Genomic DNA, 13057 nt, shown 5'->3' on the forward strand with positions numbered 1-13057 from the left:
TATAATTGTCATTTCAGTCTAACTGAAATTGTCAATTTTTGCAAACATTTTAATTATTATTTTAAAAAAACATTGAATTGTACATAAATTGCTAGCAATGAAATTACTCATTATTTAAATACAATAAATAATTTTAAACATGATGGAAATGTGTTCATGACGTTTAATTTAAAAATGACATTCATGTGATGCATTTATATACACTGTTTCAGTTTATTTATTAAGTCTACAGGGCTAAAAGTGCTTATAGTTGCAGAAACACAAATCTTCATTCAACAATTTGGGTTTATAAAAATTAGACAGAGAAACAAATGTTTATTTAAAATATTTTTTATTTGAGGCCTTGAGGTACATAGAGTTCCTGAAGATTAGTACAATCTAATAGAGAGTGCATCCAAACAACAACAAAAAAATAAACAAGTGCATTCATACCAGAGGCTTTACTAACAGTAAATGTATGACGAAAATACACATTTAGGTGATAATACTGTGATCAGTCTCATATATTATAGTGGTCTGCCAAACCTGAATTTGTTCATTAAAAAGTGCCATTAGACAATCCATCTTTTTATATTTATAAATAATAAATAGTTCCATATATTAAATGATCTGTGATGTACATGTGTTGACTTCCCATTAAATCTTTGATATTTTACACATATTACAGTGATTATAATCCTGAGTGTAGACAAAGGCGATATGCTAAACAGAGTGGAATCCTGCAGTCTCTGTTCAACACACAGTAAGACACAATACAAGACTTGAGTTCAATCTTAAAGGGCAGCATATTCATTCAAAGGCATATTCGCATATCAGAACACCCGTGCATCTGTTTTTATGGAAGATTGTTTCCGCCATGGAATAAAAAAATAAAAAAGGTAATTGCAACTTTTTAGCTCACAATTCTGACTTTTTTTCTCTCATAATTGCAAGTTTATATCTTACAATTCTGAGAAAAAAATTCAGAATACGAGAAATAAAGCCATAATTGCGAGATATAAACTCTGAATTGTGAGAAATAAAGTCAGAATTTGTGAGATATAAACTCGGAATTGCGAGAAAAAAGTCACAATTGTGGTATATAAACTCGAATTGTGAGAAATAAACAGAATTGTGAGATATCAACTCAGAATTGCGAGATATAAAGTCCGAATTACGAGATAAAACATTGCAATTACCTTATTCATTTATTTTATTCTCTGACGGAAAGAAACTTACATTGTTTTTACAATGCAGAAATAAGAAATTCAATCTGAGAGGGACAGAAAGACGGAGACAGATGCACATTGGCAGCAGAGCTCAGGGTTTCTGGAGAACCAGACTGTGGAGCTGGGAAAGAAGGCTCTGGGCGGGCTGACTGATGGGGTAGTGATGGGGCAGTTTGTCCTCCAGCCCTGACATCTTCACGTAGTACCTATAAAAAAAAGAGGATTTTTAAAATATGACAGCCCTGTCTTGGCCTTGAAAAAAATTGTGCTTGACGAAGCTCATGAAGAACCTGAACTCCTCCTTGAATCCTGTCTTGATGTATTTGCTCAAACAGGTGCTGTGCTGCAGACAGGCTAACAGAACATGGAATCGCTGGTACAGAAGAACTGCCTGAGACGGGCTGACCGGAAACTGCGGGCCTGAGAGAACCAGAACCACCTGCTGGGCCTGATATCCAACAAATGGGAGCTATGATAGAGAAAACCAAACAGGACATCACATTAGCTGAAGTTCTAGAGGGAGGTACGTTCAAACATTTGTTCTTATATAGGCATGCAAATCATGTGGATGTATGCAAATGTGCATGAAAATGAAATGGTTATATACTTACTAAGAACGGATGAGGTTTAAGCAATCGAAACAACCAGCCAATGGTAAGGAAGTGTCCCAGAGAAGGTGTGCGACTAGCCTTTGAAACACAATTAAGACGAGTAAAGTATATATATACAGTATATGTAGTGATATTGAGCCTAGGAAAAATGACATCTCCATCCTTATTTAAATATTACTAAAAATTCTAATATTGTTGTGCTACAATTGAGTCAATTGTTTTAAACTGTGATAGCATCATTTTTTGGTCAGGCTGTCGTACAAATTTATAGACACATGAAAAAACAAGAGAGAATCAACAAAATATGAATACCTGATTATGTTATAGTCAATATATGCTTTTTTCTGTGAGTGTTTTGATTTTAATATGCATTATTTTTTCCATATTAAAATAAAACATGTAGCTGTAGTTTGGCTTCTTTTTTGTCAAATAATTTTGTCAGATAAATACTTGTTCTTCCCTTATATTTAAAATATTTACAAAAAATATATAAAATATTCTCCTCATACTCAAACTTGTAGGGTCTTTAAAAACAAATATCCTGATAGTGTGTATATATATCTACTCACCTCCTGACAGAGAACAACAACCTCAAACAGTAACGCAGATGCCGCGTCCAGATAGTCCGCCTGCAGATGCTGCATCTGTGACACACAAAGACATTTCATTATCATAAATTAAATTTACTTATCATAAATTATTTGATCCTAAACAATAATAATAATTAAAAAAAAAGATTTTCATTCAAAAAAATGTGTCTGTTCCTTACACTGGGCAGCCATGACGAGTAAATAACTACAAAGAATTACATTTTTCCATTGTGGACTGTCTTTTATACCTTAGTAATTGAAGATTTGGAGTCCTTCGTAGAGTCTGGCAGCTGAAGATCGGGATCACACACTAAAGCTAGCAGCATGTCCGCTGTAAGAGCCCCTCTGCATCAAACAACAGCCACGTCTCATTTAAATAAGATTTAATGAGCAGAGTAGACTGATATTATTCCCAAGGTAGAATCACTTACTGTTTGGCCATCAGCATGCTGAGTCTTGTTGGTTCAATCTCTGTTTCCCTGAACATCAGGCTTAATATCTGAACCACTAAAGTGCAAAGCCTGCAGAACATAGACACATCATCATCTTAATGTCCTCAAAAGCAGCAGCAACTTCACGCATTACAGAAAACCTACAGCACCGATCATGAAAACGTGCTTGGTGCAAGTTGTAAAATACCGTCATTACAAAGTTGTTTAAATTATAAACATGGATAGTTTAGCTTGTTATGAGAGTGACTGGCATGTGCGTGTGTAACATGAAAAGTTGCATGTCTGGTTTTCTTATTACGAGGCTTACAGAAGTCTGTCAGCTGTGTGAACTCCTTCCTGGTCGCCATGAGAGCTTTCACCCAGAGTTTTCACCAGGAAAGGATAAAGATCAGGTGACTGAGAAGAAAATAAGAGAGGAATTTTCATTTTTGGATAAACCATTCCTTAAAGTGCATGTAAACACTAATGCATAGAGCAGCATCTTACCCTCCAGAAGAGTTTTTTGATGGTGGGGTTTCGGTATGTGGCCGTGTGAAGCTCCTGCAATAGTAAATACCGACTCTCCAGACTGGTGTTCTCCTGTAACAGCTCTCCACTCAACTGACCGAACAAGTGACACGTCCGCTCCCAGCTGGAAACACATTAGCAGACGCTTTCTTAGCCTGTGCATTTTACACTGCCTACATGCATAAATATGAACGGTTCAGTCAGATAGATACAGCATATAGCAGATATACCTGATCTTGTGATATTTCTGTTTCTGAGGAGAAGAGGAGGATATGCCACTTCTCCTCCTGTACACTGGGTCCAGCATAAAAGTTGATCTCTACAAAAAAAACAAAAAAAAAACACACAAAACTTTATTTTAATTGCATTACTTACAATGCCTAACAATGGCCATGGAACGAGATTGACTTGCATGTTGACCAGTAAACACAAAAACCCAGATGCTATGACATAGAAATGGACTCCACACAAACACACACACACACACACACACAGACACACACACACATACTATGATATAGCTGCTCCAGGAGCTCTGTAGGTGAGGGAATATTCGGGACGATGGAGATACAGCATAAAGGTGCAACTCTTCCGCTATCTCCTCTTCCTCCTCCTTCTGCTTCTCTGTTATTGTTCTCATCACATTTGTCAGGACTGAACCTCTGTGACGGAATGCTACAGGGTGTTGAGCAGAGGTCCTTCGCTTGTCATTGGTGATGCTGGGGAGAGGAGCTGCACTGGGGGAGCTCTTAAACACACTCAGACCCAATACATCCGGGTTTGGACAGGAAGCTGAACGTCTTTTCGGAACGACGCTCCTCTCTTCTTCCTCCAGCCCACCATCACTATAACAGACAGAGATCTTTTTTGTTTTGTTACAGCAAGTACATTTTTTTACGATGATTAAGATCTGAAGATTGTCTTTGAAAAAAAATGTTGGTCAAAAGACTAGAATAAAATTATTACTATTATTGTTTTTTTAGATCAAAAAAGCAGAGAAGCAGTTTTATTTTAAAATAATAATATTATATTAATAATATTATCAATAATATTTTGTATTAAATAAATATTATTATTCATATTTTAAAAACCTTATGACATGGCAAGTAGGGTTATAGTTAGCTAAAAGTAAAACTAGAATTTTCTATTTATTAACATCAAATAAAACACATTTTTACTTTAAATAAAATAAACATTCACTTTTTATTACCTATATAACTTTATATAGTGTATAAAAACTAATAAAAGTGACAAAATCATTAACTAAAAGAATTAACTAAAATGAAAATGAAAAAAGAAAATATAAAAACAAATTCATAACTATTAATAAAAACTAAATTGTATCTCTGTGATACTAAAATAACACTAATGGGAATGAATTTCAGGTTGTCAGATAGTAAATCCAATTAAATTTTATGATGTTAAAAATTTTAAAATAATATTTTATATATATTTAGTTAAGATTAAGATAGCCTAACCGTCAAAATTTAAACTAGACATTTTTTAATCATCTTGCATTTGTCACACAGATTTGTCTAATAACAAAAAAGCTGATATAAGATGGATCTTTTTATAATCAAAACAGATCTTTTCAAAGAGGTCCTCGAACTGTATAATTTATTAGTGCCTTTGATAAAGCATAAAAGCAAACTAGCTGCATTGACAGACCACATCCACGAGGAGGTGCTGGCGAGTGACATGTTTAGTGCCACAGAACCTCAAGGTTTGGATGCCAGACAAGGTCCTTCACCTCCCATTTCAATTTCCTATAATAGGATGCCGGATAAAAAGAAAATCTTTCCATACGCCTAAACATTCTCACAATTTCCTGAGTGGGAAATGCCCACAAACTTATTTTTAGGTGCATTGACCTACTTTTCGTTCTCATGCTAATGGCTGAAAAAAGCTCAGGCCATCTCTGTACAGCCGCACTGGCCCGCACGCCACCGATTCAATAAATCCTTCAAATGATGCTTAAACTGTGGAAAAGCTGGCTTTAAATTATATTTATAGCACTTCCCATGTGGTTACGCGTGTGTCTCTTCAGACAATGGCAAGCGCTCACAAATTTGTGCTGAAAGTGAGCTAATGGTCTCCCTTGGGTAGGATTCGACTGGAGCTGAGAGTCGCATTACAGTGCTACTGAGAGAAATCACACATTCACACTGTTCTCAGAACAGTCTCAGAGAGGTTTGATGAACACAAACACAGTAGCAGCGAGGGCTGGCATCTCCCGTTCTTCGTCAGAACGTCGTTAAGAATGTCAAGCTGGCATGTTTTGCTGAGACAAACAAGGTCTTTTAATTGGATATTTATTGCGTAGCGGTTTCCTCCTCATCTTGTGCCTTGGCAACAGTGTGAATGACGCCAGTGGCCTCCCCCTCGGCGTCCCCTGCTCAATGCTGTAAAGTCACAGACTGTCAACAGGGTAAAATGCATGACTACACATCATCACTGCAACTGATGTCAGTTTGGAAACCAAATGAAAGGGGTTTTCAAATTGTAGGAGCTTTCGTTGTGAATAGGGGTGTTGTTATCATCAAACTAAAACTATACCAATTAAAAAGCATTTTTGCTACTTGAGAAGGCTCAAATTAAATAAAATATATTTAATGAAAAACTTAAACTAAACAGAAATTAAAAGAATATTGCCTTGGCAACTAACTGAAATAACTGTAAGTACTAAAAATACTAACTGAAAACTAAAACTGATATACGGTAGAGAAATCCCAAAAATCAGAAAATGGCAAAAGAGCATAACAAAATTACTAAAAATGTAACAAAAATTAAAACCGAAAATATGGAACAAAAAGTATTAATTAAAACTATAATACTATAAATAATACTAAAATAACTGATATTTTCACTTCTACAACATGAAACCGCAAACACAAAACTTAATATGCTGCTAGTGGTTTCTAATTTACGAGATCTTTCTTTGCTTTTTCTGCGTTCATTAAATATGCATATGTAATGCAACCTCTCTGCTTGCTCCATTTCCTCTTCAAAGGCTCACGTTGCAACAGAGAACAACATGCTCTGCAAATTGCAACTGAAAAGTTACCTTTAAAGCTACTGAAAATAGTTCCAGAAGTTACAGTATGTTTTCATAGTATGTGAAGTTCCCCTGTAATGCTATTTAAAAGGTTCCTAATTTTGTTTTGGAGTCTCCTCCAATTAGTTTACATGCATCATAGGTCAAAAACACTTACATTTTCTCATAATATACAATGTAGCATCAGCTCTTTTCTCACAGTGTCTGAAACGATTCAATAGAGTATTCGGTCTCTCTAAACCCCTCCTAAAGCCTACTCTGCTCTGATTGGTCAGACGGCCCAGTCTGTTGTGATTGGTCTACTCTGCTCTGATTGGTCAGATGGCCCAGTCTGTTGTGATTGGTCTACTCTGCTCTGATTGGTCAGACGGCCCAGTCTGTTGTGATTGGTCTACTCTGCTCTGATTGGTTAGACGGCCTAGTCTGTTGTGATTGGTCTACTCTGCTCTGATTGGTAGACGGCCTAGTCTTTTGTGATTGGTCTACTCTGCTGTGATTGGTCAGATGGCCTAGTCATTTGTAATTGGTCTACCACTTATAGCATGTCTCGGAAATTAAACGGCCGTTACCATATCTGAATTTCAGCTCAACACTTGATTCACAGTTAATAAGAACAGTAACGATGGGGTCGGTTTTACCGTATCAATTTGAGCCTGATTCCTCGTTCTTTGGGAGTGTAGTAAAGTGGATTTTCTTGCACAAAACAGAAAACAGCATCTTCTCGACATGTCGATAACACAAACCTAACTCTTCCGGGCCTCAGCTACAACTGCCGTTTGAGAGCCGGTCAAACTAGACGTTGTTCGCCAGCAGCCAATCAAGACCATAGACTGGCATTATGCAATTGTGTTACAAACCTATGTAGGTTCAAATAGAAAGTAGGCATCAAAAAAAAGCATAATAGGGGCACTTTAAAAGATCAAGGAAATAGCATACAGTCTATTGATCTCTCATTCTCTAATTTGCTGCCTTTGTCCTGTCTACTCCGCTTCTCTTCTCTAGTTGTTGTCCTCCCAGTAGGAAGTCAGAGTTACAGAGGATATTTCTGAGAATAGTTTTTTTATGTTAAACCATTCAGCTTTATGACCTTTGAACCTTTAAATCAGTATACTATGTATTGCCTATACAGCGTCATTGATAGTCTAGCACAGACAAAACCTTAATCAATTTAGGTTCTAAGCAACAAAGCACAACACAGACGTTCTTGTGCGCCCCCTGAGATATAAAGCAGAGGGATTCGGAATATCTCCACATTTATTATCACACCGGTTTGTTTAATACGATCGCTGTAGCTCAAGTTGCTAAGCAAATTCCTCTTCAAAACGGAGTCTGTTCGTTCGGTGCATTGTAGAGTCAGAGGCAGTAAAAAGCTGTGTGGTGGAGATAAAGCACTCTGAATGGGTCGTTGTGACGGACACAGATACACAGCAGTTGTGTTGGCTGAAAGTGAGGCCGTTAACACTGAGAGGGCTTTACCTCATTGATGTGGGAGAGATTCTCCAGCTGGAGGACTCAGACGGAGCTGAGCGAGTCGACAGGAGAACATGACTCATTCCTGCAACATCACAGGAAAACAGTTATTTGGTTTCAATTTGACACTTAGCGAGTTGAAGTTTATCTGAGATGACAAACTGAAATCTTAATGAAATTATCTACTTAAAAAGATTCATAATGGTGCTTAATTTTAAAACAACAAACAACGTCACATTCATTTTTTTGGTCCAGATCTATTGATTTTTTTTCCTAACAGAGATTTTATACAGCAATTACTTGATTATGCAGTAGTCGCCAAAAGCGTTGTCTGCAGGGGATATTTGTTTTTAATGACCATACAAGTTTGATTAAGCCATCAAAACACAGAAAAAATATTTTTTATTTTTTAAATTGAGGTAAGAAAAAAAGGCTAAACTTGGTATAAATACCCTAATATGCTATTTTAAAGGTTCCTAATTTTGTTTTGGAGTCTCTTACAATAGGTTTACATGCTTCCAAGGTAAAAAAAAAAAACACTTTCATTTTCTCATAACATACATTGCAGCATCTCCTCATTTCTAATAGCGTATGAAAATGGTTCGTTCAGATGCCTCAGTCTGTTGTGATTGATCGACCGCTTACAACTTGTGTCGGAAACAAAACGCTTATAACCGTACCTGAATTTCAGCTTGATACACAATGATACCAAGAGTAACGATGGCATCGGTTTTACCATATCAATTCGAGCGCAAAACCTCATCCATTTGAAGTGCATGCAAAGTGAATTTGCTTTGGCAGGACGCAAAAAAGCATTTTCTCGACACGTCAATAACACAAACCAAACTCTTTCAGTCTCAGCTATAACTACAGTGTTTGAGAGCTGGTCAAACTAGACATCGTTCACGGGCAGCCAATGAAGACCATAGACTGGAATTATGCAAATGTGTTGCGTCAGTATGTAACAGGAAGTAAGACTGGAATTACTGACGACTCGTTTCAGGCAGTTCGGAATCAATTTTTTTCTTTTAGGAGACTTCATGCACTTTGATCTTTGAAACATTGCAGAGATTTTACATTGACAAACAACTATATTACACACTGCATGAAAGGTAAAATATGGTAATAATCGGCACTTTAAGGTATTAATCTGACAAAATTATTTGGCAACAAAGGCAAACTGAAAGTCAAATGTCATCACTAAAAATGTTTAACCTAAACTTTAGTTTTTACTTTACAGTTTTAAAGACGAATCTGCTATGGTTTGAAGTGTTACTTTGTCTGTGTTGTTTGTTTAAAGTAAGGTTTAGAATATGTATGCTTAATTTTGTTGCTTTTTTACAAATAAGAAAACCAGTAAACTAATAATCGTTTAAAAAAAGTATAGACCTGTTAAAATAAACAAATTTCACAATGATTGACTCCTCTTCATTCACAGACTAACTCAAATGATGTATAACTGCTGAGTGTCCTTGTACGTCTTGTCCACAGTGCTGTTTCTCTCAGATAACCTCATTTAGCTGTTTATCCTGAACTGGTTAAGCAGCTTTCCTGCAGTGCCTTTGTGCAGGCAGAGTAAATCTCAATGCCGAAGTGTCAGGCGCAGTTAAGATGGACACAAAACTCACAGCTGACGCATACACACAATTCAATGTGGGTTACGCATGTGTCAGTACTGCTGCTTCATCTGGACAGGTGAAAGAACTTGTGGATTAACACACATATACCTGCTGCGCAGATCAGGGACATGATTGATTAATGCGATTACAGGTTTATTACACTGTCAAGGAGAAAATGAGATGAATCCTGGGCTTCTAATAATAACTATGCAGTCATGCTTGCAAACAGTTAATGAATTCCTGATCAATTTTTTTTTATTATTAATTAAATAGTTTTTACCCTCCAGAGAATGCCGGGCACTCGAGTTGCGTCCTTGCGATGGAGACTGTGGGCATTCTGGCTTCTTCTTGCTGGATCCTTTGTTCTTTTTCCCAATATTCTTTGCAGTATAAACAACACGAATATGCAGTGAACGCTCACGCTCCTCTCCACTGAGGAAATCAGGCAAATCGTTGATCTGTGAGGAAAGAAAGATAGAGATGTGTCATATTGACATTGCATGTTGACATTGCACTAACACAGATTAATTACATTAAGGCCCGTTCACACCAAGAACAATTAACTATATTAGTGATATTGTTCTGTTTATTAAGCTGATTGGCTGTCATTGTTTTTATCACTCATCAGCTGAAAAAAATCACTCTTGAAAGTGATTCCAGCGATATAGTTTCTGTGTCGTTATCGTTATAGTTGTGGTGTGAACTGTGATTCTTATATGTTTAAATAGATTTTATAACTAGGTTATATCTTTATCGTTATAGCCATCATCCTTGCTGTGAACAGGCCTTTAGTGTAAGCTGTTTGAAGTGGGAATAAATGATTTTCATCACTATCAATCATCAATATTCATCATTAATATGTATACTTTTATATACATTTGTGCATTTATTGTATTCCCAGCCAGCAGCAAGCTGGGGATAATTCTGTTATTCCTAAGAGATCAATTGCCTTTCCTTGTTAATTCTGCCATTGTGACATTTACAAGCTTCATCTGTCTGTCTTTTGCAGTCTCCCAGTGCTGAAATGTTCCATGACTCGTGCTTTGAGCTGTGTAAGTGCATAAGCTTACCAAACAAACCTTCTTTAAGCAGTTTAACATGACAGGATTTAGCAAACGCCCTCACTATTATTAGCATTGTCTTGTCACCACTGCTTGGTAGACAGTCGTGCTTTATCTGACATTTAGAACACATTGACTCAACGGTGAGTGATGTATGATTTAAAACTGATCAATAAAAACGTTATTAAGTTATATTAATGGCAAAGTGAGGAAGTATTTTAAATTGAATAAATAAATACAAAATACCAAAAAAAATAAGCCTACTGGCATATAAATGCTTCAAACAGGGTTCGCACATTTCTAGGCTGATTCTGATTTTCCAATATTTTCCAATCATTTGTAATGACAGGAAAATCGCTGGAAAGGAGATCGCTGTCACAAACGTTAATTTCTAGCTTTAAAAAAATGTTGCGTAACTACACAAATGTATATTTCCATCCATGACCTTTTTTGAGATTGTATTCATTTTAATGACTTCTCCAGGACTGGTAATCACACTGTTGAAATTTACCTGATATTTTCCAGGCTTCTCAGAACCGTGTGAACCCTGTTCTGAAGAGCAGTATGACAATGAATTTTGCAATGCATTTCGAATTTGTGCACATTCAAAAAAGTCAGCAAAATATCCTTTGTATATTTACCTGCGCAACTTTTCTCTAATTGTGCAAATGCACGAAGCAGGGTGGTTATATGGTGTCTATACTGCTTACTTTTATTGTTAATATACTACTGATGTATATATTGCATTCTATTGTAGTGTTATTGCACTACATGGTGTTATACACTATTGTGCTCTTGTGTTGTTTGAGGTAATGCATTAATCAATCTACATGCAATATCAATAGATGAAATAACCACATTAATCTGTCTATGTCCAGTGTATTTTGCTCTCACCAGCTCGATGCTCGTGACGTGTCTGAAGCTGAGAACCTCTCGCAGCGCGCGCGGAGGATACTCGCTCAGATACACGTGCTCATCGGTCAAGATCACATGCATGAAAACCTTCTTCACCGACCCCGAGACCACCACACACGGCTCGTAGAACCGGATCCGCTCGTAGACATCCCGGTTGGTGTTTCTCTTGAGGAAAGAGTCCAGTTTGCTGTTGTTCTGGCAGAGGAGCCCGTCCGCGCTGGTTCTGGCCATGGGAATGTCACCTTTAACACCACGCTCATTCACTCTACGTCCCATATCCCGCGCATGCTGTCATATTAAATGTAACGTTAGTGAAGAAGTTATTAATACATCCACCCATCCATCCATTCCCTGCCGTGTTGTCTGTTAGGTGTATTCTCGCTTCTATGCCTTACGAGCGGAGCAGCGCTCTCATTGCGCATGCGCATATACCCTTATAAATAGTGCAGCATGGTTTGGCTCATTGTTATGGGGGATACTACATGCAACAATAACAAAAGATAAAAAAGTAACATTAAATGAATATAAAAAGTTAATATATCTGATTACATGGAATAGATTGAATGTGTTTTAGCACACTTCTAAACTAAACTTCTGCTATTGTGTTCCAGGGGGGAAAGGGGGGTTGGAAAGACTTGTCGGTGAGTAAGTAGGAATATTATTTTTTGACTGAACCATTTCGTTTATACCATATATTTGATAATAATGTTAAGAGTTTGCAGGCTGGAATGATTGTGGAACAATTGCTCCACCTTGTGGACATAGAGGCAAGTTATTGATGTGGAGTATAAATGAACCTGGGAGCTATTAACTGAACTGTTATGCCACACATTACAGCATTCTCATGAGTCATCAAAAGTGTTATAAGTGTTAATGTGCAAAAAATCCATTAGGCATATTTGATGCAACTGGATGCAACTAACCCTACTACAAACCCTAATCCTACCCTAACCATATAGAAAGTAGGCTATATGTAGTTGATTATTATTAATCAGTCATTAATTTAATGTATAATTACACTGCAACAGGGAAACATTCAAATAAAGTGTAACCGATTTTTGTTTGTTTCACTGAAAATTAGCATTTATGTTTATTCTTAGGATCTAACTGTCTGGGTCCAGTCAAACTGGCCTTCCTGTGCTGAAGCTTTCCAATTAGCCAACAGTCAAATTATTTAGCTCATCTTTTCCAGCATTGGCATGTCCTCCTATTGCAGGTTAGGTTATATAGCAACACTGAAGGAAAAGATGATGAGTAACAGTAAATTCAGCAGTGACTGAATGATTGCCTTTTCATGGATCTTGTTGCACTGAAAAGTAGATTGCTCTTTATTATTTAAAGTATGTAATAAACCTTCATGCAAAATCTTTACATGTTTAAAAATTATATTGTTAATACTCCATTTTAACTATGCAAACATTTTAGTTATTACCATAGTAAATACATGAAACAGTAAAACAAGGTCACTGTAAAATAAAGTGTTACCAAAAAAATCACCCAGGTTTTTTTAAGCACTCTATAAAAATGTATTTTTTTGACTCTGTGGTGAGACATTGTAGGCAATAAAAA

At 36.6% G+C, this 13057-nt stretch overlaps 1 protein-coding gene across 1 annotated transcript; it reads right to left on the minus strand.

Annotated features, from left to right (window-relative positions):
* Positions 1–314: 314 nt before the first annotated feature.
* Positions 315–11901, minus strand: cunh12orf56 (chromosome unknown C12orf56 homolog). Its single transcript, XM_077234880.1, has 13 exons — positions 11468–11901; positions 9793–9970; positions 7900–7978; positions 3880–4213; positions 3599–3687; positions 3348–3492; positions 3169–3257; positions 2841–2930; positions 2658–2754; positions 2389–2463; positions 1820–1897; positions 1499–1677; positions 315–1414 (listed from the first exon to the last, which is right to left on the minus strand). Exons 1-13 carry the CDS (start codon positions 11762–11764, stop codon positions 1300–1302), a joined length of 1845 nt encoding a protein of 614 aa, XP_077090995.1. The 5' UTR covers positions 11765–11901; the 3' UTR covers positions 315–1299.
* Positions 11902–13057: the final 1156 nt, after the last annotated feature.

This window comes from Siphateles boraxobius, unplaced genomic scaffold (genome assembly GCF_051911475.1).
Source record: "Siphateles boraxobius isolate OS27281-9 unplaced genomic scaffold, OSU_SipBor_1 19, whole genome shotgun sequence".
Classification (NCBI taxonomy): domain Eukaryota; kingdom Metazoa; phylum Chordata; class Actinopteri; order Cypriniformes; family Leuciscidae; genus Siphateles; species Siphateles boraxobius.

Coding starts and splice junctions, on each gene's coding strand:
- cunh12orf56 (XM_077234880.1), bottom strand. CDS start 11,764: ATGGGACGTAGAGTGAATGAGCGTGGTGTTAAAGGTGACATTCCCATG. Junction 7,979..9,792: donor TGCCCGGCATTCTCTGGAGG/GTAAAAACTATT, acceptor GTGATGTTGCAG/GAATGAGTCATGTTCTCCTG. Junction 1,415..1,498: donor GGATTCAAGGAGGAGTTCAG/GTTCTTCATGAG, acceptor TTTTTTTTATAG/GTACTACGTGAAGATGTCAG.